The sequence below is a fragment of the Oncorhynchus mykiss genome, chromosome 14, assembly GCF_057628025.1.
Source record: "Oncorhynchus mykiss isolate SJ-2025 chromosome 14, ASM5762802v1, whole genome shotgun sequence".
NCBI classification, from domain to species: Eukaryota; Metazoa; Chordata; class Actinopteri; order Salmoniformes; family Salmonidae; genus Oncorhynchus; species Oncorhynchus mykiss.
In genome coordinates this window covers 10998788-11021834 of record NC_143035.1, presented here as the reverse complement: position 1 = coordinate 11021834, position 23047 = coordinate 10998788, and the positions used below count along the sequence as shown (strand labels likewise).

Here is a 23047-nt window from a genome sequence, read left to right as displayed (position 1 = left end):
TTTGACCTGGGGTTCCTGGAGCAGAGCAGGGAGCAACAGCCAGCCCGGCGAGCTTGGTTCCTCTGTGATTAATGGAAGGGGATGATTAATGCCGTGACACTGATGGAAATATCTAACAAATGGCCTGGTTTATCATGTAGCTAGATCTTTCACAAAACACCATCACTGTCCATCCATGGTCCCATTACTCTACAGAGTTGGAGTTGGCCACCCCAACAAAGCCAGGAGGGAAGTTAGTTTGACCACTTCAAACCTAAGGGGATACAGCCAGTAATGTTGGGCTGAAATGTTTACTCTGCTAAGATCAGTAGGCCAAATCCCTTGGACAGTCTCTCTTGCTTCTGGAGTCTCTCTTCTTCCGCTTTTCGCTGTTTCCATTTTGATGGAATAAATATGTTCTGCCAGATTTAGAAAGATTGCGAAATGTGTCTGTAAGTTATGGTGACCATAAATCTTGCGTGGGGAAGGGGGGGGGGGTCATTGATCTCAATTGTTTGTGTATCTAAAAAACATCAGGTTTATAAACCTTAATAAGGATTAACGTGCATATATTTTGTAGATGCATCATTTGTACCGTCCACGTTTACATTTTTCATCGCCTGAAAATCTTGGACCCAAGTGGAATGCTTTCCTGATTCCTGTCACATCTGCAGAATGTCATCCTCACCAGGGACACCAAGGCCTTAGTCTCTCTCAGACCAAACAGGCTGTTAGAAGCAGCCATCACACGCCTACAACTGGCTACACACGTGTGCCATCACAGTTCTTGAATTCATATCATGCACGAGAAACCAAATAACCTGCTGAAATGACAGATGGCTGTTTTACATCTGTTACATTCAGAACGACGGCTGTTGTGTTTCTACCGTAGGAGCTGACCACGTGCATTGGGAGAGGAGTACCTTCATCAGTATCATCTCCACCAGGTGGGATCAAAAGGAAGTTATCTGGAAACAACCTGCATGACTTTTCAGCCTGGTTTCCCAACCAAAGTGACTCGCGAGTGCTGTTAATGAGCGTGCATTACGTTTTCAGATCAAAGTCTTGATAATAACACCTCTACCCTATACCTTTCAGCATTTTGACAGCCACAGTCTTGCAGGTCGAGAGCTTGTCAATCCCAAAAGCAGAAGCCTCCACCACTTTCCCGAAGGCTCCATGGCCCAGAGTTTTGCCTGAGAGAGAGAGAAGAGAGAGAAGAGAGAAAGAGAGCAAGAGAGAGAGAGACCAGTGGGTTAAGTAAATCAGATTGGGTTCCCTGTCATGGGCTATATGGGCCTGTAATTAACCTTTTACTGCAGTGGGTTAAATCAGGGGCACACAGAGTGATTCTTGGTCTAATTTGAAACAAATCAACTTTAAAATAAAAGTATACACCTCACACACATGGTTATGGGCTTACAAAAAAGCAGACACCTGTACCATGTCAGATATAGAGTTGAAATGTATTACATTTAGAGTTTCAATACAATATTACATTTTATATACATCACAGAAGGGTGAAATATAACAAAACTGTTTGACATAGAAAGACCGGACATTCCACCCATTAGGGCAAAAGAGGGCACTTTTGGTCATTGACTGCAGGAAAGGGCTAAAACAACCTGCTGAGGTTCTGACGACTGGACCCGTGAAGCGTTCCTTCAGGGGATATATAATGTTAAGACTGTGTGACAGCGTAGCGTCACTGATGAGTAACGAAGCTACACCCTCTTCACAGGGGGGTGACACCTGTTGATGTGTCAAAAATGACATTAACCTGTTGATGTGAAGTATATGGTGAACAAATAAATTCACTTACAGTAGTTGCCCCTTCGTGGTGCGTATTGACCTTTTGAGTTACAGCGTCGTCATGGTGAGGGACTTCGTAGACCGTACCAGTGCTGTGTGGTGTAGTAAGTTACTCACCCAGTCTGAGGCGGTCTCGGGGAAACTCCCACTTGCTGCTGTCATACTGCAGGAGTTCACACTGCTCATCCAGAGGAAACTCGTCTGGGTCGATGATGATGGATGGACCCATTTTATAGTCCACAGACTGGAAGGGAGATGAGAGGGAGAAGAAAATGGTGATGGAGCTTGTGTACAGTAGGTATGTGAAATCAAACAGGATTTGTGGAAAATAAACTTTTTCATGTTAAGTAAAGGACAAGAGCAAGTGTTCTACCATGACCGTGCCAGTGTTCTACCATGACCGTGCCATTGTTCTACCATGACCGTGCCATTGTTCTACCATGACCGTGCCAGTGTTCTACCATGACCGTGCCAGTGTTCTACCATGACCGTGCCATTGTTCTACCATGACCGTGCCATTGTTCTACCATGACCGTGCCATTGTTCTACCATGACCGTGCCATTGTTCTACCATGACCGTGCCATTGTTCTACCATGACCGTGCCAGTGTTCTACCATGACCGTGCCATTGTTCTACCATGACCGTGCCATTGCTCTACCATGACCGTGCCATTGTTCTACCATGACCGTGCCATTGTTCTACCATGACCGTGCCATTGTTCTACCATGACGTGCCATTGCTCTACCATGACCGTGCCATTGTTCTACAATGACCGTGCCATTGCTCTACCATGACCGTGCCATTGTTCTACCATGACCGTGCCATTGCTCTACCATGACCGTGCCATTGTTCTACAATGACCGTGCCATTGCTCTACCATGACCGTGCCATTGTTCTACCATGACCGTGCCATTGCTCTACCATGACCGTGCCATTGCCATACCATGACCGTGCCATTGCCATACCATGACTTTGCCATACCATGACTGTGCCTTTGGTCTACCATGACTGTCGTTGTAATGTGCCTATTTCTATTGCCTTTGGACTGTTGATGCATGTTCTCTACTTTCTTGTCATACACACAAACACGATCTCAGCACTTTTCCAATGCCAGGAAATGTGGAAATCGTAAACGTCAAGCTAAAATTATCCCACCCAATTGAACTGCATTTTGCAAGAGACATGAGTCAGTGATCGCAGTTGACAAAATCTGTATAGTGAGACTGCACTCCACTTCTGAAGCTCACAAACAAAAACCTCAACATTGTAGTGTGGATGTTTGAATATGTCTTGAGAAGAGCATGTTACACATTGGTAAATGGCATGATGCTATGGTTTAATAAACTAAGTTAAAAAAAAATGAACGGTGAGTCAAGTCCCCAGTGCAGTATGCAAACAGTTACCACTCTCAAATGTCTTCACAGTAAAGAAGAGTGAGATAGAGAGCACAGAACTAGCTGTGATTGCAGGGAGATCTCTTGTTACCTTCCTCAGCTTGCGGATGAAGAGGATGAGCATGAGCCAGAGGAAGGTGGCAGCAGCTCCTGTACACACCAGGACGATCACCTCAATGTTGGGCTTCCCCTCATCACCTGGAAGGAGACCACAGGAACAATTAGTCAACTGTTGTTCACCGAGGAATTATGTGATTTCGATGATTCTAGAAAAATTTATAAGAATTGATAACTGAGAACAAATATAAATGGGGATGTACACAATAGAGGAACAGTTTTGTTTGTTTAACATATTAGAGTAAGACATGGCACTGGTCTACTTATCCAGTACTTGAAAGTACATTTCTCTAAGTGAATCCAAGGAAGTGAATTACACCACTGCAATGTTGATTTTTTGAAAGTCCACTCTGGCATTTCTCTCAGTTATTCATTTTTTGCTAGATTAACTCATTTCCGCCATGTTGTGTTCACACTACAAGTGGAAACACATTCCACTGCGTATCCCTAATTTTCTTAACTATCCATGTCAACATTCACAGTCAGCCATCTCAAAACTGCCTTCCTTAATGTTTAGGAATTTTGTGAAATAGTTTTGTTTAGAGTAATGCCTAAATAAAGTTTTTGGCAATGCATGAAGCAAACTGTCTAATTTTGGACATGCTCTAACGGATGATGCTGACACCGGGGTTGGACTTTGAGGAAAATGGGACATTTTTGGGGGAACAGGAATTCATGTCTGGTGCCAGGGCTAGTCGTCAGAATACCGTCGCATGACCTTGCCCCCCCCCCCCTCCCCCCTCAGTCTGTGTCATCATGTTTCCAGTCCCATGGTTATTTAACGAGAAGACTTCTCCCCTTGCTGTGCCCACAGTCATTGAGAGTGGGACCTCTTAACACACTCCTTGCAGGTCATGTCCCATGGGTGGGGACCTCGTTTAGAGCTCCAAGAGCCCCAGTCATAAAAGCCAGTAGAGTAATTCACTGGACATACTTGGTAGCCTCTTGGCAGCCTCCCTCTCTAGAGAGAGTTCTCATACTGAAGTCTGGCCAGAGCCATTTGTACTGTTGACAAGAAAACATGGCCCAGTATGGCCAAAAGGTTTCCTGTGACTGTGATTGGTCATGCAGTAAGGAAGTGTTCTGGCTGTGGCTGTGCTGGTTAAACTCAGGGCTGATTGGAATCTGACGTGGTTAATGTACTGCAGTTAGATTCATTGGATATCGTTATCAGGATGACATGGGTTCTCGTCAAGCTCATTATGATGGAAATAAAGTAGTGACTCACCCACGACAGTGACCACAGCACTGGCTTTCACACTCCCCTCACCGTTGCTGGCCAGACACTCGTACAAGCCCTCATCGTCTTTCTTCACTCTCTTGATCGTCAGCACCCCATCCTCCCTCAGGGTAATACCTGGAACAACAGCACAAAGTCAACAGCTCAGATTTTATGGAGAAAATGACTAACATGGTTGAGCAATTCAACAACGAGGAGGCCCAGGAGATTTTCTTGATCATGTGACCCAACCAGGGAAAACCCAGGGCCCCTAAATCCCGAGTCATTTCTTACCTGGACCCTCCTGTACTGGTAGGTTGTCTTTGTACCAGGTGATGTAGGGTGGCGGCACACCCAGGGCGTAGCAGGCCATAGTCAGAGTGCTGCTGCTGTTTACATCTTGATTGGTCAGGTTCTGTCTCAGCCACGGCCTCTTCCTCTCTGTTTCAATCACAAAAGCATATCTGAATTCGATCGCTCTTCTTTTCAAGATTTCCCTCAGACAAACTCATCTCTCTACTGGGTTTCATAATCACGAGCGGGTTTATATCCAGGAGCAGACACTTTTAAATACGATGTTACACAAACATATTATTCTTAAAGTTTGGTAATACCCATATAACGTGCAATTACTGTTCTGTTAGAGACCTCATTGAACACCCAGCAGGCAATGTTCTCTCTGTCACTTCCTCACCATGCACAGTCAGCACAGTCTTGACTATAGCTCTCTTGTTGTGGATCTTGTGCGCCCAGCACTGGTAGCCTGCTGTGTGATTCCTGGACACATTGTGCAGGCTTAGGGAGAGAGAGATAGAGTAGGGGCTGAACTGTAGGGCCGTGACGTTGTTGGTGATGGTGGAGTTCTGAGGGTCCTTCCACTGCAGGTCTGTGTACAGGTACCGGGTCCCCCTGCAGGTCAGAGTGACGTCGTCACCCTCGATGGCAGTCTGGGGCTCAATGGCCAGGTGCTGAGGGTGATCTGGCGGGGGAGAGGGGAAAAACACATCAATTCATTAGGAGTGTTAGAGCATTTTTTTTGTGTGGGGGAGGACACCCCATTTGGGTGCCTAGTAAAACTACCATGCATAAGCACAGGTTAGATTATTGTACAGTATGTAAGTGGGATACAAGAGCATCTTTGTTATTGCCTGTAAACCTCTCCTCTCAGCAAGATAGACACTGACGCTGTCCTATTCTGGGAAAGAACATCTCCGAAAAATCAAGCTGCGCATCACCACACCAGGAATTTGCAGTTATTTCCTGTTTCATCACTATTAATTGGAAGCACGTTGGCGGTGTGCGGTGAGCAGCGCTGATGTTCGGCCTACAGCAGTGCAATAGGAATCAGGCCGGGGCCGGGCCTCCGGGGAGCCAGACTGAGTTTGTTTATTCAGAACACTGGAAAGCATTCTGTGTTCCATAAGAGACGACAGCTGTTATTACAATTCTGCAGCATTCCAGTGCTCTCGATCTCCACCTCTGGAATGGTGGCACATTGCAGCACTTCCTCCAGAGACTGATTTTATTCTCATCCGGAAACTCGGAGTTTGGCATCATCAGCCGTGTCCCCAAACATAGTGTCACCACCATTCCCAATTACAATCTATCATCAATCAGTTTTCAACTTCAAAACTTCTACGGTTTCACATTTTTTCCCGCGGTAATGACTGCTTGCGTGCCCTGACAGCTGATTTCTCCTATCATTATATAACTGGACTAGATGGAATTTTCATTTCATGAACATTTGGAACTGTTCAGATGCATATAAAAAATGATTCATGCAGCGGCAGGCTCCGAGAAGAAGAGAAATGACCCGCGGGCACTCCAGTGTACGCTCAGAGCTGTTTTTAAACTCGCAGTATTAGACTGTACCATATGGCCCAGGACATGTTTGCCTCTTCCGTTCGATCCTGAAGCCTGCCTGCTCCGGAGGAAGATGGTTTCAATTAATGCCTCCATCTGCACTCTTTATTGCACAGTACAATCTGTGCATTCTTTCGCTTGCCTCGCAATTCATTACAGTGCGTACGTGTAGTCACTGGAAGCGAGACCTCATGTATGTTATATGTTATACTGTATGCCTGGCCCGTAAAAATAAAAACCACTCAAGCGTTTCTGCTTGTAATTTTTCCTTATGCTGTTCTTTCAATCAACTCCCCACGTCGTGTAATGTTAAATTGGCCCACTTACCGTCCACATAGAAGGGGGTTCTCAGTGTACGGGTGCCAAGTTTGTTCTGGGCTGCGCAGGAGTAGATCCCTGTGACGTTAGCCGCTCCCACCACCAGCGTACTCACAGTCTATGGAGGAGAGTGAACAAGCCAATCATTCGATCTACAATACAGCCAGAAAATGCTGTACACTCTGTGCAAAATATATGTTTATCTCGATGAGACTAACTTGTACAAATAAAAAAGTTACATGAAAAATGTTCAGGTTGGCATAAGATTCATTATACCTCAATCCATACACACTGACACAATGTCTTTTGAAATACAACAGCAGATGTTCCATCAACATCAGTGTGGCTATTTTGCCATTAGCTAGTGTGTCAGAGATCTGCCTTAAGCCTAGCCTGTTTTATGCTCTCGTCACAATAATGGAAGGATACATCTGGACTTTCAAAACCCGCCTCTTCTCTCGCCACAGCACAGGTCCACAGAAAGAGTGCCGGGGCCTCCATGTCATTTCCTGGGGAGCATTTACAATGCCACACTCGATTCTATCACCGTTGGAGTGGAACCCGTTTAATGGCTTAAGTAGACACAACAATAAGTACGATTTGGGCAAGGGGCCAGATTGCGTAGGGTTCTGTTTTGTGTTCAGAACGACATCTGTTTTCAGAGCAGCTACATCAAAGGTGCTGAATGCTGTGGCTGTATTGTCTGGGTGGTGTTAACTTCCTGGGTTTCTAGTGCCATTGTGCTCTGCCCCTCAGAAATAGAGCTTTAGCCATGAGACTGGACTGTGTCGGACACATTTTCACTGTTTTAATATGGTTTCAATGTTTCAGCTCATATTGTGAGCAGGGTTGAGGGAGTAACACATTACACAAAAACGGTAACTGTAATCCGTTACAATAGGAGCAAAAATATTGTAATCAGATTACCGATACTTTTGAAAAACTAGATGATTACTTTGAGGATTACTTTTAAATTCAGAAAGGATGTTTGCGGGGGAAAAAAAGTTGACACTTCTCTGTTAATGACATTCAAATCAGCATTGAAAACAGTTTAAGTTTGTTCCACCTGAGCGAGTCTGACCACAAGTCAGAGACCACTATAAAGAAACACTAACATTAATGTGTTTGATGGATCACGGGAAAAGAGCAGGAATAGGCTTTTGTAGGCTACAGTCCAAGCTGTCTTCCAATGGTGCGACTGCTGTCGGCATCCAAAGATTATCCAACTTGAATAAACGCTTGGAGGTAAGGATGACAGCAGTGGTGTAGTCTACGGCGATACGGATATCACTTATTATTGATATCTACATAGCGCATGACATGATGTGAATCACACTGCTGCTCTCTCATTTAGCTATTTTCGCTTTACGGATTGTGGTTGTTGTGGATGGCTGTTCACAAATCTAAATGTGTATTTCAACCCAATAATGGTTAGCTTCAAGAAGGTTAAGCTGCCTATCAATCATTGTTTTTGAAACCAGTGGACAGCCAGTGAAAAATGCGCTCTTGCAACAGCTGCACAGTGAGGATCCAAGCTTCTGGAATAAAAGTGGGGCTTTTACTGCTCAATCTAATTCATGCTAGTAAAAAAAAAATCCATAGGCCTAATGCACACATGCTCAAACTTGCAAACTTTTGATAGACTTAAGGGGGCCATCTGTAGTTGCAAAATCTATTTTTGGACTTATAAATTATCGAATTAAGGAGCCCAATCAGTCCTCCATGACAACAAAATCATAAACAATAGAGTAGGGCTGGCTAATACTGTATGTCCTTAGTTTTGGGGTCATGCTCAGGTAAAACAATTTGGCTAATCTATACTTCCATAAATCCTATTCTTGAAGATCAAGGGGTTTTAAAAATGGCTGGAATTCTGATAGACTTTGGTTTTTAATGTAAAGATATCATTTAATCGTACTATTATATGTAGTAGAAAGCGATGGGTTAGAAGAAGCCAACATAACCAACCCATAAAGTAAACTTTAACATTCAAATATGGCCAGCTACATAAACCTTAACATTGACTTATCCTTCAACAGATGTCGTTCAATTGGTAACATACATTTTTGTCTTCTTCTAATACATCTTAAGGGGAAAGTAATCTAAAAGTAAGGGAACATAATCAGATTACGTTACTGAGTTTGGGTAATCCAAAAGTTACGTTCCTGATTACAATTTTGGACAAGTAACTTGTAACTAACAGATTACACTTAGAAAGTAACCTACCAAACCCTGAGTGTGCGCTGTGTAAACATGTTTGGATGGAAAAGCTAGCTAAAAGTTGTGTTAAGTTGTCTACCCCGAGTTGTTATGACATTGGTCAGACCACTGACGGAGTAGTTACATGGTGTTGTGTTACGGTCATTACTCATGATGAAGTAACGTGAGCTGGAAAACAGTCGTTTCAACAAGTGCGCTCTGTCCCTAAGTGGTGACTTGACCAGAAGCATTATGACCCCAGGGAGGGCCCATGCCTCTCTCCCCCGTCCCCTGGTGCTGTGACCCTGCCCAGTCGGTCCCCCTCTCCACCAGGAGCCCCTCTGAGGCTGGCCATGCAAACCTGATTAACACTCTATTCTCATTCACGGAGAACAGTGATTTATGTGGGGTGACAGAAAATAATTATCTCCCAACAAACCGGTGCTTGTTATCACTGACCCTTAGTCCTCACCCCTATAAAACACTGGTGTTTGGGCCACAAGCGCTTGTAAATAAGGAGTGCCTCCCTATTTATGTCCATCAGAGATTGGTAGTGTTGGAAGTGAATGAAGCCTAAGCCCTCTATTACTAGGTGTGTACTGTATTGTACCTGAAGGAGATCCTTTTTGGATTGATAGGTAGTCAATAAAGTGGTGAATTGGGAGCACAAGCAGTGTGCGGGCCCTCCTGTTCTTTACAGTATGAATACCATTAGCACAATTCCTGTTCTTTACAGAATGTATACCATTAGCATGATTCCTGTTCTTTACAGTATGTATACCATTAGCATGATTCCTGTTCTTTACAGTATGTATACCATTAGCATGATTCCTGTTCTTTACAGTATGTATACCATTAGCATGATTCCTGTTCTTTACAGTATGTATACCATTAGCATTATTCCTGTTCTTTACAGTATGTACAGTATACCATTAGCATGATTCCTGTTCTTTACAGTACGTATACCATTAGCATGATTCCTGTTCTTTACAGTATGTATTCTATTAGCATGATTCCCATTCTTTACAGTATGTATCCCATTAGCATGATTCCCATTATTTACAGTATGTATACCATTAGCATGATTCCTGTTCTTTACAGAATGTACAGTATACCATTAGCATGATTCCTGTTCTTTACAGTACGTATACCATTAGCATAATTCCTGTTCTTTACAGTATGTATACCATTAGCATGATTCCCGTTCTTTACAGTTTGTATACCATTAGCATGATTCCTGTTATTACAGTATGTATACCATTAGCATGATTCCTGTTATTACAGTACGTATACCATTAGCATGATTCCTGTTATTACGGTACGTATACCATTAGCATGATTCCCATTCTTTACAGTTTGTATACCATTAGCATGATTCCTGTTCTTTACAGTACATATACCATTAGCATAATTCCTGTTCTTTACAGTATGTATACCATTAGCATGATTCCCGCTCTTTACAGTATGTATACCATTAGCATGATTCCTGTTATTACAGTATGTATACCATTAGCACGATTCCTGTTATTACAGTATGTATACCATTAGCATGATTCCTGTTATTACAGTGTGTATACTATTAGCATGATTCCTGTTATTACAGTATGTATACCATTAGCATGATTCCTGTTATTACAGTATGTATACCATTAGCATGATTCCTGTTATTGCAGTACATATACCATTAGCATGATTCCTGTTATTACAGTACGTATACCATTAGCATGATTCCTGTTATTACAGTATGTATACCATTAGCACGATTCCTGTTATTACAGTATGTATACCATTAGCATGATTCCTGTTATTACAGTATGTATACTATTAGCATGATTCCTGTTATTACAGTATGTATACCATTAGCATGATTCCTGTTATTACAGTACGTATACCATTAGCATGATTCCTGTTATTACAGTACGCATACCATTAGCATGATTCCCATTCTTTACAGTTTGTATACCATTAGCATGATTCCCGTTCTTTACAATATGTATACCATTAGCATGATTCGAAATCCCTTCAACCGTCCATCATCAGAGGGAGGAAACACCTTCATAAATCTCCTATAGGGGAAAGCTGGAGAAATACCATTTCATAAAGTTTACCACACCAGCATACGTGTTTGGGTAATGACTTGTTATAACCAGTATTTTCTTTGGTGGTAGGTTTGCTTGTGCTGTTGAAATGCTTATATGCTGGCTAGATTTATGTCCCAATTTGACCTAGTGTGTTGGCACGGCTGTCTTTCAACTAATCCTATAGGTGGGCTTTTGGGGGAAACAGTTGAGGCCTGCACTTAATTACGTTTGGAGTGAATGGTTTTGGTAACAAGCTCCTCTAGGACATGTGCTGTAATGTCTATAGTCTCCATGTTCAGTATGCTTTGGGAACGCATGCCAAGACGTGGTCCATTTTTTGTGAGAGGAAGTGATCGAGTGTTTAGTAAACTGCAGGGAAAATTGCAGAAACTTCTATTGGAGACTTAGGAACTAATGTGGTTATATGGTCAAGGTGTCCCAGGTGAACACTTTTAAGATTGTAATTATTTGCATACCTCTTGTGGATCCCCTAACCATTACATTCAGCTATGGTGTAAGAACACAGATATGATGAAAACAATGAAAATAACCAATTATTTCAATTTCCAAACTTTGTTTTAGTAGTTCCAGCGATTACGGCTGATCTCTTCAAAAGGTCAGTGGAGTTAGGAGGGAACCTATAAAAGTCCCTTCTCCGCTGTCTGCACACGCATGGCTTGAGCCGTATGGTTGTATTGGTCTGTTTTACGAGGAGCTCCACAGCCCTCCGTGTTCCAACAGACAAAGATCCACTGATGTCAGAATAAACAGTGCTCTCTGGCAGACCAGGCAGCTGCATCATTTACAGGCCTAGCTGCTTTAGATCCAAAATCTGCGTTTTGTTCAGAGGGTGTTTTTCACTCCAGCAGGGTGAAATGAACTGTGTCTTTCAGTTAATGGGGCAGACGGACGAACGATTCAGGAGAGCAGCCCTGAAAAGAGCCAAAATGCTTTTTCTTCATGGCAGTTCTGGCGCTCGACTTGCGTTGACCTTAATTGAAGGCTAAGGGGCTTCTTTTAATAAAAAGCAAATCATGTCAGATATGATGGTCTGTTTGTTGCAGACAGCATATACGAAATGACGGATAAGTTGATTTAGTGGCAGTTACTGCAGCGTAAACAATAATGTGGGTTTCCGTGTCATAAATATGCCTACTGGTATACACTAAATGTATTTTACTATAAATAGCTTTTTCTCTGTACATGTTGAATATTACAATGTATAAATAAACAGTATTTACAATGTACTGTACAGACTGTACTGTACTACAATTTCATTATACATATTGATGTTCCTTCCATAACTTTTGGTCACAGTTACATAAGTCTAAAGTGATGCAGATAGAATGAATCCTTCTAGAACATTTTAGAACTGCCAATATGAGGAAGGGGATTGCCTCGATGTATTGTTTTCAGATGTTGCCATCTCAAAGAGAACGGCCATGCAGATTTCCACGTCCGTGTTAGTCTCTCCGAACCCTCTCTATAGCCATTTACTCTAAATCCCTTTCTCACACAGTACATCTCCAAGTAATTGTTGTATATGCTTATTCCATGTGTAATTCTGTGTTGTTGTTTGCGTCACACTGCTTTGCTTTATCTTGGCCAGGTCGCAGTTGTAAATAAGAACTTGTTCTCAACTAGCTTACCTAGTTAAATAAAGGTGAAATATTATTATATATATATTTTTTAATTTGCACAACTATTTTGTCATTGACATTTACATTTCTGTTCAGATTACAGTATATTTATCAAACCTGACTCATATATGAAAAGTACACCCACATGAATTATTGTTGTACAATGTTAAGCAGTTCCAGGTTACAAATCTAATGAGATCAAACCCATATTATATACATACCTTGTTCTTTCCTTTCACCAGTTCAGTTTGGTTGTTTATGCTCTCAATCCAGTTGTGTGAGTAATTCCCTTTATCGTCCATTTGAACTGGGATTGGCTCAGTGTAAAGGGTGCACCTATAGGACAGAGGAAATCAGTGATTACTCAACTAGACGAAACGGCTGCAGGTTACATAAAATAAGAACTCAGTTTTGTAAATTAGTACAGAATATTGGACAGGAGACTGTTAGAGCAGGATGCTGTGTGGCCATGACATAATTTCCTGTATTTAATTAGTGGGAACCGGAAATGATACTATGGACCATCGATTGATAATATGGACCAGCGATAGCTGTCCAAACGGTTTGACAATGTGTCACTTTGAAACGGCAGGAATTAAACCCTAAGAAGCTCTGACTAACACCATAGCTTTTGTATGGCCTTTTAGGGTGCAGTGAGCTACAGCCCAGTTAAACCAGACTGCCTGCTGAGGGGAACAATCAGGCTGATAAGGAGCAAGGCGATTTAAAAAAAAAAAAAAAATAAATTTTATTTATTTCACCTTTATTTAACCAGGTAGGCTAGTTGAGAACAAGTTCTCATTTGCAACTGCGACCTGGCCAAGATAAGGCATAGCAGTGTGAACAGACAACACAGAGTTACACATGGAGTAAACAATTAACAAGTCAATAACACAGTAGAAAAAAAGGGGAGTCTATATATACATTGTGTGCAAAAGGCATGAGGTAGGCAAATAATTACAATTATGCAGATTAACACTGGAGTGATAAATGATCAGATGGTTATGTACAGGTAGAGATATTGGTGTGCAAAAGAGCAGAAAAATAAAAATAAATAAATAAAAACAGTATGGGGATGAGGTAGGTGAAAATGGGTGGGCTATTTACCAATAGACTATGTACAGCTGCAGCGATCGGTTAGCTGCTCAGATAGCAGATGTTTGAAGTTGGTGAGGGAGATAAAAGTCTCCAACTTCAGCGATTTTTGCAATTCGTTCCAGTCACAGGCAGCAGAGAACTGGAACGAAAGGCGGCCAAATGAGGTGTTGGCTTTAGGGATGATCAGTGAGATACACCTGCTGGAGCGCGTGCTACAGATGGGTGTTGCCATCGTAACCAGTGAACTGAGATAAGGCGGAGCTTTACCTAGCATGGACTTGTAGATGACCTGGAGCCAGTGGGTCTGGCGACGAATATGTAGCGAGGGCCAGCCGACTAGAGCATACAAGTCGCAGTGGTGGGTGGTATAAGGTGCTTTAGTGACAAAACGGATGGCACTGTGATAAACTGCATCCAGTTTGCTGAGTAGAGTGTTGGAAGCAATTTTGTAGATGACGTCGCCGAAGTCGAGGATCGGTAGGATAGTCAGTTTTACTAGGGTAAGTTTGGCGGCGTGAGTGAAGGAGGCTTTGTTGCGGAATAGAAAGCCGACTCTTGATTTGATTTTCGATTGGAGATGTTTGATATGGGTCTGGAAGGAGAGTTTAGAGTCTAGCCAGACACCTAGGTACTTATAGATGTCCACATATTCAAGGTCGGAACCATCCAGGGTGGTGATGCTGGTCAGGCGTGCGGGTGCAGGCAGCGAACGGTTGAAAAGCATGCATTTGGTTTTACTAGCGTTTAAGAGCAGTTGGAGGCCACGGAAGGAGTGCTGTATGGCATTGAAGCTCGTTTGGAGGTTAGATAGCACAGTGTCCAAGGACGGGCCGGAAGTATATAGAATATGGTGTCGTCTGCGTAGAGGTGGATCAGGGAATCGCCCGCAGCATGAGAAACATCATTGATATATACAGAGAAAAGAGTCGGCCCGAGAATTGAACCCTGTGGCACCCCCATAGAGACTGCCAGAGGACCGGACAGCATGCCCTCCGATTTGACACACTGAACTCTGTCTGCAAAGTAATTGGTGAACCAGGCAAGGCAGTCATCCGAAAAACCGAGGCTACTGAGTCTGCCGATAAGAATACGGTGATTGACAGAGTCGAAAGCCTTGGCAAGGTCTATGAAGACGGCTGCACAGTATTGTCTTTTATCGATGGCGGTTATGATATCGTTTAGTACCTTGAGCGTGGCTGAGGTACACCCGTGACCGGCTCGGAAACCAGATTGCACAGCGGAGAAGGTACGGTGGGATTCAAGATGGTCAGTGACCTGTTTGTTGACTTGGCTTTCGAAGACCTTAGATAGGCAGGGCAGGATGGATATAGGTCTGTAACAGTTTGGGTCCAGGGTGTCGCCCCCTTTGAAGAGGGGGATGACTGCGGCAGCTTTCCAATCCTTGGGGATCTCAGACGATATGAAAGAGAGGTTGAACAGGCTGGTAATAGGGGTTGCGACAATGGCGGCGGATAGTTTCAGGAATAGAGGGTCCAGATTGTCCAGCCCAGCTGATTTGTACGGGTCCAGGTTTTGCAGCTCTTTCAGGACATCTGCTATCTGGATTTGGGTAAAGGAGAACCTGGAGAGGCTTGGGCGAGTAGCTGCGGGGGGGGGGGAGCTGTTGTCCGAGGTTGGAGTAGCCAGGCGGAAGGCATGGCCAGCCGTTGAGAAATGCTTGTTGAAGTTTTCGATAATCATGGATTTATCGGTGGTGACCATGTTACCTAGTCTCAGTGCAGTGGGCAGCTGGGAGGAGGTGCTCTTGTTCTCCATGGACTTCACAGTGTCCCAGAACTTTTTGGAGTTGGAGCTACAGGATGCAAACTTCTGCCTGAAGAAGTTGGCTTTAGCTTTCCTGACTGACTGTGTGTATTGGTTCCTGACTTCCCTGAACAGTTGCATATCGCGGGGACTATTCGATGTTAGCGCAGTCCGCCACAGGATGTTTTTGTGCTGGTCGAGGGCAGTCAGGTCTGGAGTGAACCAGGGGCTATATCTGTTCTTAGTTCTGCATTTTTTGAACGGAGCATGCTTATCTAAAATGGTGAGGAAGTTACTTTTAAAGAAAGACCAGGCATCCTCAACTGACGGGATGAGGTCAATGTCCTTCCAGGATACCCGGGCCAGGTCGATTAGAAAGGCCTGCTCACAGAAGTGTTTTAGGGAGCGTTTGACAGTGATGAGGGGTGGTCGTTTGACTGCGGCTCCGTAGCGGATACAGGCAATGAGGCAGTGATCGCTGAGATCCTGGTTGTAGACAGCGGAGGTGTATTTGGAGGGCCAGTTGGTCAGGATGACGTCAATGAGGGTGCCCTTGTTTACAGAGTTAGGGTTGTACCTGGTGGGTTCCTTGATGATTTGAGTGAGATTGAGGGCATCTAGCTTAGATTGTAGGACTGCCGGGGTGTTAAGCATATCCCAGTTTAGGTCACCTAACAGAACAAACTCTGAAGCTAGATGGGGGGCGATCAATTCACAAATGGTGTCCAGGGCACAGCTGGGAGCTGAGGGGGGTCGGTAGCAGGCGGCAACAGTGAGAGACTTATTTCTGGAGAGAGTAATTTTCAAAATTAGTAGTTCGAACTGTTTGGGTATGGACCTGGAGAGTATGACATTACTTTGCAGGCTATCTCTGCAGTAGACTGCAACTCCTCCCCCTTTGGCAGTTCTATCTTGACGGAAGATGTTATAGTTGGGTATGGAAATCTCAGAATTTTTGGTGGCCTTCCTGAGCCAGGATTCAGACACGGCAAGGACATCAGGGTTAGCAGAGTGTGCTAGAGCAGTGAGTAAGACACACTTAGGGAGGAGGCTTCTGATGTTGACATGCATGAAACCAAGGCTTTTTCGATCACAGAAGTCAACAAATGAGGATGAAACTGCAGTGTGACAGGAAGCCCAATGCTATGCTTTTTATTTATCCCTTATTTTACCAGGTAAATTGACTGAGAACACATTCTCATTTACAGCAATGACCTGGGGAATAGTTACAGTGGAGCGGAGGGGGAATAAATTAGATATCTGGAAGCTGGGGAGGATTATGTGGCCATGATGGTATGTCAGATTGGGAATTAGCCAGGATTAACACCCCTACAATAAGTGCCATGGGATCTTTCGTGACCACACAGAGAGTCAGGACACCCGTTTAACATCGCATCCAAAAGACGGCATCCTACACAGGGCAATGTCCCCAATTACTGCCCTGGGGCATTGGGATATTATATATTTTCTAAGACCAGAGGAAATAATGCCTCCTACTGGCCATTCAACACAACTCCCAGCAGCATCTGGTCTCCCATCCAGGGACTGACCAGGACCAACCCTGCTATCACCTCGACTAACCTGTACCCCCCACACATTGACTTAGTACCGGTACACCCTGTATAGAGCCTCATTATTGTTTTGTACTTTTCTTGTGTTACTTTTTTTATTAGATTTTTTTAACTTTAGTTTATTTAGTAAATATTTTCTTAACTCTATTTCTTGAACTGCATTGTTGGTTAGGGGCGTTTAAGCAAGCATTTCACGGTAAGTTATACACCTGTTGTATTCAGCGCATGTGACAAATAACATTTGATTTGATTAGCTTCTGAGGCAATTCAGCAGTGGGATGCAGGGTGGTATGCTGCTGGCTATGCGTCACCTCGAACAGGAAACCCCCCCCCCCCCCCCCCACTCTCTGGCCAGAGGAGATAAGCCTGTTCCCCAAACCTTATTGGGTCAACAAGGCACAGCTGATACCATCTTACCCTGCTGCTGATAAAGAAACCCACCCCCCTTCATCTCTCCCCATCTCCCAATCACTCTTTCTTTAACTCCCAAATGATATCTGAGACGTTACGCTTCCCCAACCACAAGGGGACTGTGATATGTGATTTATACGAGGTCCCATCCTGAAATGATAAGTGGTCAATTTGCAGTGACAGGTTCTTGAAGTGGGTCTGAACTGTATAAAACAAACAGTTGGCTCAATCTGCCTCCAATCAGGCCGTGGCTGGCCTGGGCTGTTTCTCTGTCTGAAGCTACTCCCTCATTAGCTGTTGAAAAAACAAGCCCTTTTCAGCGTCAAACGTTTATGAGCCACTGTTTCCATTGCCAGAGTTGATTATCTTTAGGGCTGCAGAAACGGGGCACTTTGACACAGCTTGACCCTCCGCCATTATTTCTGTCACAAATTTGGCATACCAATAGAGGGTTTTTTAACCAATAATTATGGATAATTAACAGAAGCACTTGTCAAGTTAAAGCGCATGAAGTGTAACATAATTCAGGCCCTCCGTTGTGAGGCCATCCAGAGACGTGTTTTTCTAGCGGTGTTGGGTCCTGATAATCCCGCGGTAATGGCCCATTGTTTGCCTGATTTTACGCCTCAGAAAGAACCCCTGCTGTCACTGACTGTGTTCTGGCTGCTCTGGCTTTCAGGGAATGTTCATGTTGTTAAAGGTTCACTAGCAGGTCGACATACACGCCCACGTCACTCATACCACACGCTCTGTCCCGTTCAGCTCTATAAAAGCTTGGGGAGTCTGAGACTAATATATCCTCTCTCCCCGCCCACAGAGCCAACAGCCACAAATGAGTGGGGAATTCTCCGGGGCTGCATTTCTTTGATAAATGACTGTATTTTGGGCCAGAGTCAATTAAAAGGATGCAGGCATGTTTATGGAGAAGGAGCCCCGGGCTTGCCCGGTGGTTCTGGACTCCAGACTCACACAGATGATCTGGTTTTGTGTCTGTCTTTGTATGTGTGTCTGTCTTTGTATGTGTGTCTGTCTTTGTATGTGTGTCTGTCTTTGTATGCGTGTCTGTCTTTGTATGTGCGTCTGTCCTTGAATGTGCGTCTGTCCTTGTATGTGCGTCTCTCTGTCTGTTTGACTTTGTATGCGTGTCTGTCTGTCTGTCTTTGTATGTGCGTCTGTCTGTCTGTTTGTCTTTGTATGTGCGTCTGTCTGTCTGGTTGTCTTTGTACAGTGGGGCAAAAAAGTATTTAGTCAGCCACCAATTGTGCAAGTTCTCTCACTTAAAAAGATGAGAGAGGCCTGTAATTTTCATCATAGGTACACTTCAACTATGACAGACAAAATGAGAAAAGAAAATCCGGAAAATCACATTGTAGGAATTTTAATGAATTTATTTGCAAATTATGGTGGAAAATAAGTATTTGGTCAATGACAAAAGTTTATCTCAATACTTTGTTATATACCCTTTGTTGGCAATGACAGAGGGCAAACGTTTTCTGTAAGTCTTCACAAGGTTTTCACACACTGTTGCTGGTATTTTGGCCCATTCCTCCATGCAGATCTCCTCTAGATCAGTGATGTTTTGGGGCTGTTGCTGCAAAGATTTTCTATGGGGTTGAGATCTGGAGACTGGCTAGGCCACTCCAGGACCTTGAAATGCTTCTTACGAAGCCACTCCTTCGTTGCCCGGGCGGTGTGTTTGAAATCATTGTCATGCTGAAAGACCCAGCCACGTTTTATCTTCAATGCCCTTGCTGATGGAAGGAGGTTTTCCTTTACACGGATCAGTCGTCCTGGTCCTTTTGCAGAAAAACAGCCCCAAAGCATGTGTTTCCACCCCCATGCTTCACAGTAGGTATGGTGTTCTTTGAATGCAACTCAGCATTCTTTGTCCTCCAAACACGATGAGTTGAGTTGTTACCAAAAAGTTATATTTATGTTTCATCTGCATATGACATTCTCCCAATCTTCTTCTGGATCATCTAAATGCTCTCTAGCAAACTTCAGACGGGCCTGGACATGTACTGGCTTAAGCAGGGGGACACGTCTGGCACTGCAGGATTTGAGTCCCTGGCGGCGTAGTGTGTTACTGATGGTAGGCTTTGTTACTTTGGTCCCAGCTCTCTGCAGGTCATTCACTAGGTCCCCCCGTGTGGTTCTGGGATTTTTGCTCATCGTTCTTGTGATCATTTTGACCCCACGGGGTGAGATCTTGCGTGGAGCCCCAGATCAAGGGAGATTGTCAGTGGTCTTGTATGACTTCCATTTCCTAATAATTGCTCCCACAGTTGATTTCTTCAAACCAAGCTGCTTACCTATTGCTGATTCAGTCTTCCCAGCCTGGTGCAGGTCTACAATGTTGTTTCTGGTGTCCTTTGACAGCTCTTTGGTCTTGGCCATAGTGGAGTTTGGAGTGTGACTGTTTGAGGTTGTGGACAGGTGTCTTTTATACTGATAACAAGTTCAAACAGGTGCCATTAATACAGGTAACGAGTGGAGGACAGAGGAGCCTCTTAAAGAAGAAGTTACAGGTCTGTGAGAGCCAGAAATCTTGCTTGTTTGTAGGTGACCAAATACTTATTTTCCACCATAATTTGCAAATAAATTCATTAAAAATCCTACAATGTGATTTTCTGGATTTTTTTTCTCATTTTGTCTGTCATAGTTGAAGTGTACCTATGATGAAAATTCTCATCTTTTTAAGTGGGAGAACTTGCACAATTGGTGGCTGACTAAATACTTTTTTGCCCCACTGTATGTGTGTCTGTGTCTGTGTCTGTCTGTCTGTATGTCTGTCTGTCTGTTTGTCTTAATGTGTGTCTGTCTGTCTGTCTTTGTATGTGTGTCTGTCTGTCTTTGTGTGTGTGTGTGTGTGTGTGTGTGTGTGTGTGTGTGTGTGTGTGTGTGTGTGTGTGTGTGTGTGTGTGTGTGTGTCTGTCTGTCTGTCTGTCTGTCTGTACAGCTGTGACAGCTGAGCTCAGCGTCCAACAAACCTAAACACCAACCAACCAAAACATAACCAGGAGGTGCACTGGCTAAGACAAAGCTGGTCTGCTTTACCAATCACGTCTATTCATACTGGCCCGAGAGCGGACAATAAAACTCAAAGCAGTGTGGACAAGGCAGTGTTTCACCATACCTACAGAAATAACTAGAAATGCACAGTGACCCCTGGATGAGAAAACACACAACACTCCCTGTGACCTATCTCTGTTCTCTGCATGAAACTTTCTGTCATTCGAAACTGTAGTCAGATGGTCTTGGTGACTAAGTATCCTTTTGATCCACGGGCTGGGTGTTTGAGGAAAAAATATAGGACTTTCATCTCAGTTCTGGGTTTATTGCTTTGGATCTTGGAAGTTGTGCCTTGTGATTGTGCAAAGCCTTGACACTGTATCTTCCCAGGTCTGTGGTATTCTTATGGTTTACAGAAAAACAATGAAAGTACATTACCAATGAAGGAACATTGTGAAAGTGAAAAACAAGAAGTGAAGAATGCAGAATTGTGTTACTGGAAGCGTTAAGGTTAAAAGGCACTGATGCAGTAGGAGAATTCAAAGAAAATGGTCTTCACAGTTTAGTTAATGATTTAACCCCCCCCCCACCCCCGGATAAACAGGCCAGGATGGTGTGTCAGTGACTCACTCTTTGTCGGTGGGGTCAGGGTGGCATGGTTGCCAGAGCCACGTGATGTCGGGCATGGGCACTCCAAAGGCGGTGCAGGTTAGCTGGTGCTGCTTGCCGAACATGTATGGTTGGACGTCTACCGAGGCCACCTCCTCTTCTGAGATCATAGGCCTCACTGAGACACAGACAAAGAGATCAGACACTGTTGCATTAACCTTTACACTCTACCTGGCTGTTGGAGGTCATAATGTCTTTATAAAGATAGAGGTCCGTCATCATGATGAATAACCATGAAAAAGGTGCCATCAACATCCAGTTGTCATCTAACCTCAGAGAGTGGGCTTTGAAGTGCTTGAAAATGGCTGAGTGATTGCATAGCCCTGATATCCTGTGGTTGTCCATCACATCAGGGTGTCACAGTGCCTCAGAGCCTGACCTCTACCCTGCTGCCTCTGGGACAGATGTCAGTGGATCAGCAGTGTGGGAGAACACAGCAGTAATCAACACCAGACTGACTGGCGGACGGACACAGACAGACTGGATGCCACCTCCAGGAAAATGTTTCCATCAGTTAATCATTGTGAACCAGTCAGTGTGTGTGTGTGTGTGTGTGTGTGTGTGTATATATGTGTGTGTGTGTGTGTGTTTGTTTTGTTTGTATGCCTGCATGCATTGGTGAGGCTGAGGCTGAAGTCGTAACATGGTTTCTCTCAGCAATGTCCTCAGTTCAAGCCCCGGCTGCTGAATATTTGAGATCTGAAGCACTGAACTTCAAAAGCTTGATGAACGATGTTTAAAATTGTTGCCTAACTGTTCCCAGGAATCTCTCTTGATTTCTCCTTCCATTGTTTTTGTCTGTGAGAGTGGGTCATTTTTTTGCCATTCCAACCCTATGTTGCGTTGAGCAATCGGGGCAGCAAGTGTCCATAGATAACATTTATATGAGGGAGAGAGGGGGCTGATCTTTCCACTTTGGCATGGTAGGGGGATTCCTGGGTAATGTGCAGGGAATGGGATGGAAATACTTTGTTATGCATTCTTTTGCCCCCCGTCGCCAGCTTGGAGTAGTATCTGAGTGGCACACGTGTTTCTCAACAGAGTTCTTAAGGGCAGGCAGATTGCACTCCCCGACTCTCCATCCAACACACGATCAAAGCTCAAGAACATAACACCGACCACTTCTACAACTGCTGGTGTTGACAATCTTCAGTATTTACATGGCAATCATTACAATATATTTGTTTGAACAGTCTTTGCTAAAGCATATAAAGTACACAAATAGCCCTATATAATGTACCAAACACGATTGTTTACACAAGTGGTGCTGGGCCAGATGGGCTACATACACATCGAGAGGATGTAAACAAATGATTGCCCAAGATGACGCCTACAATGGAGTTATGTCCGTCCCTGCCTTAGCTCAGTGAGACCTTGCCTTCACGCAGTACCAGTTCCGAACACACTGACCCACCGTAGATGGTGACCTTGGCAGAGGCGTGCTTCTTGTTCCCCATCTCAGCGTTCCCAATCTCAACCGCGCACCTGTACGTGAGGAGCTAGAGAGGCTGGGTTCCTGTCATACTGCAGGCCAGGACCAACCAGGGGCTTAAACCCAATGTGCCGAGGCTGGTCGAAACGCAGAAGTCCAGGCCATTGCTTCATTTCCTCAGGATGGCCAGTCATTTGGAGGGACAAGGAATGGGGTATAGGATGGGATAGAGTGGCGATTTAAAAGGAGCTTTACCTCGGACTACCAGAATGTAGCTGAGATTCCTGTAGAGGCCTCTCTCCTTGTTGCCCAGGGCGATGGTGAAGACCCCAGCATCCTTCTGCTTCACGTCCTTGATGAGTAGGTTGTAGCCTGAAGACTCGTAACAAGTGGAGTTCTCGTTGATGAGGACGCCATCCTTATACCTGGGAACGAGATACACCAACATTTGCTTTAGACGTTCACCT

General features: G+C 44.1%; 1 protein-coding gene across 1 annotated transcript in view; it reads right to left on the bottom strand.

Annotated features, from left to right (window-relative positions):
- LOC110487730 (vascular endothelial growth factor receptor kdr-like) overlaps positions 1–23047 on the bottom strand; it is a 77586-nt gene that overhangs the window by 29720 nt on the left and 24819 nt on the right. The window contains exons 9-18 of the mRNA XM_036942928.2: positions 22836–23005; positions 21110–21266; positions 12845–12959; positions 6713–6821; positions 5217–5501; positions 4817–4963; positions 4532–4660; positions 3278–3384; positions 1909–2035; positions 1071–1175 (exon numbers count right to left, since the gene is read on the bottom strand). Coding sequence (XP_036798823.1) covers positions 1071–1175; positions 1909–2035; positions 3278–3384; positions 4532–4660; positions 4817–4963; positions 5217–5501; positions 6713–6821; positions 12845–12959; positions 21110–21266; positions 22836–23005 — 1451 coding nt within the window. The remainder of the gene's footprint in view (positions 1–1070; positions 1176–1908; positions 2036–3277; positions 3385–4531; positions 4661–4816; positions 4964–5216; positions 5502–6712; positions 6822–12844; positions 12960–21109; positions 21267–22835; positions 23006–23047) is intronic.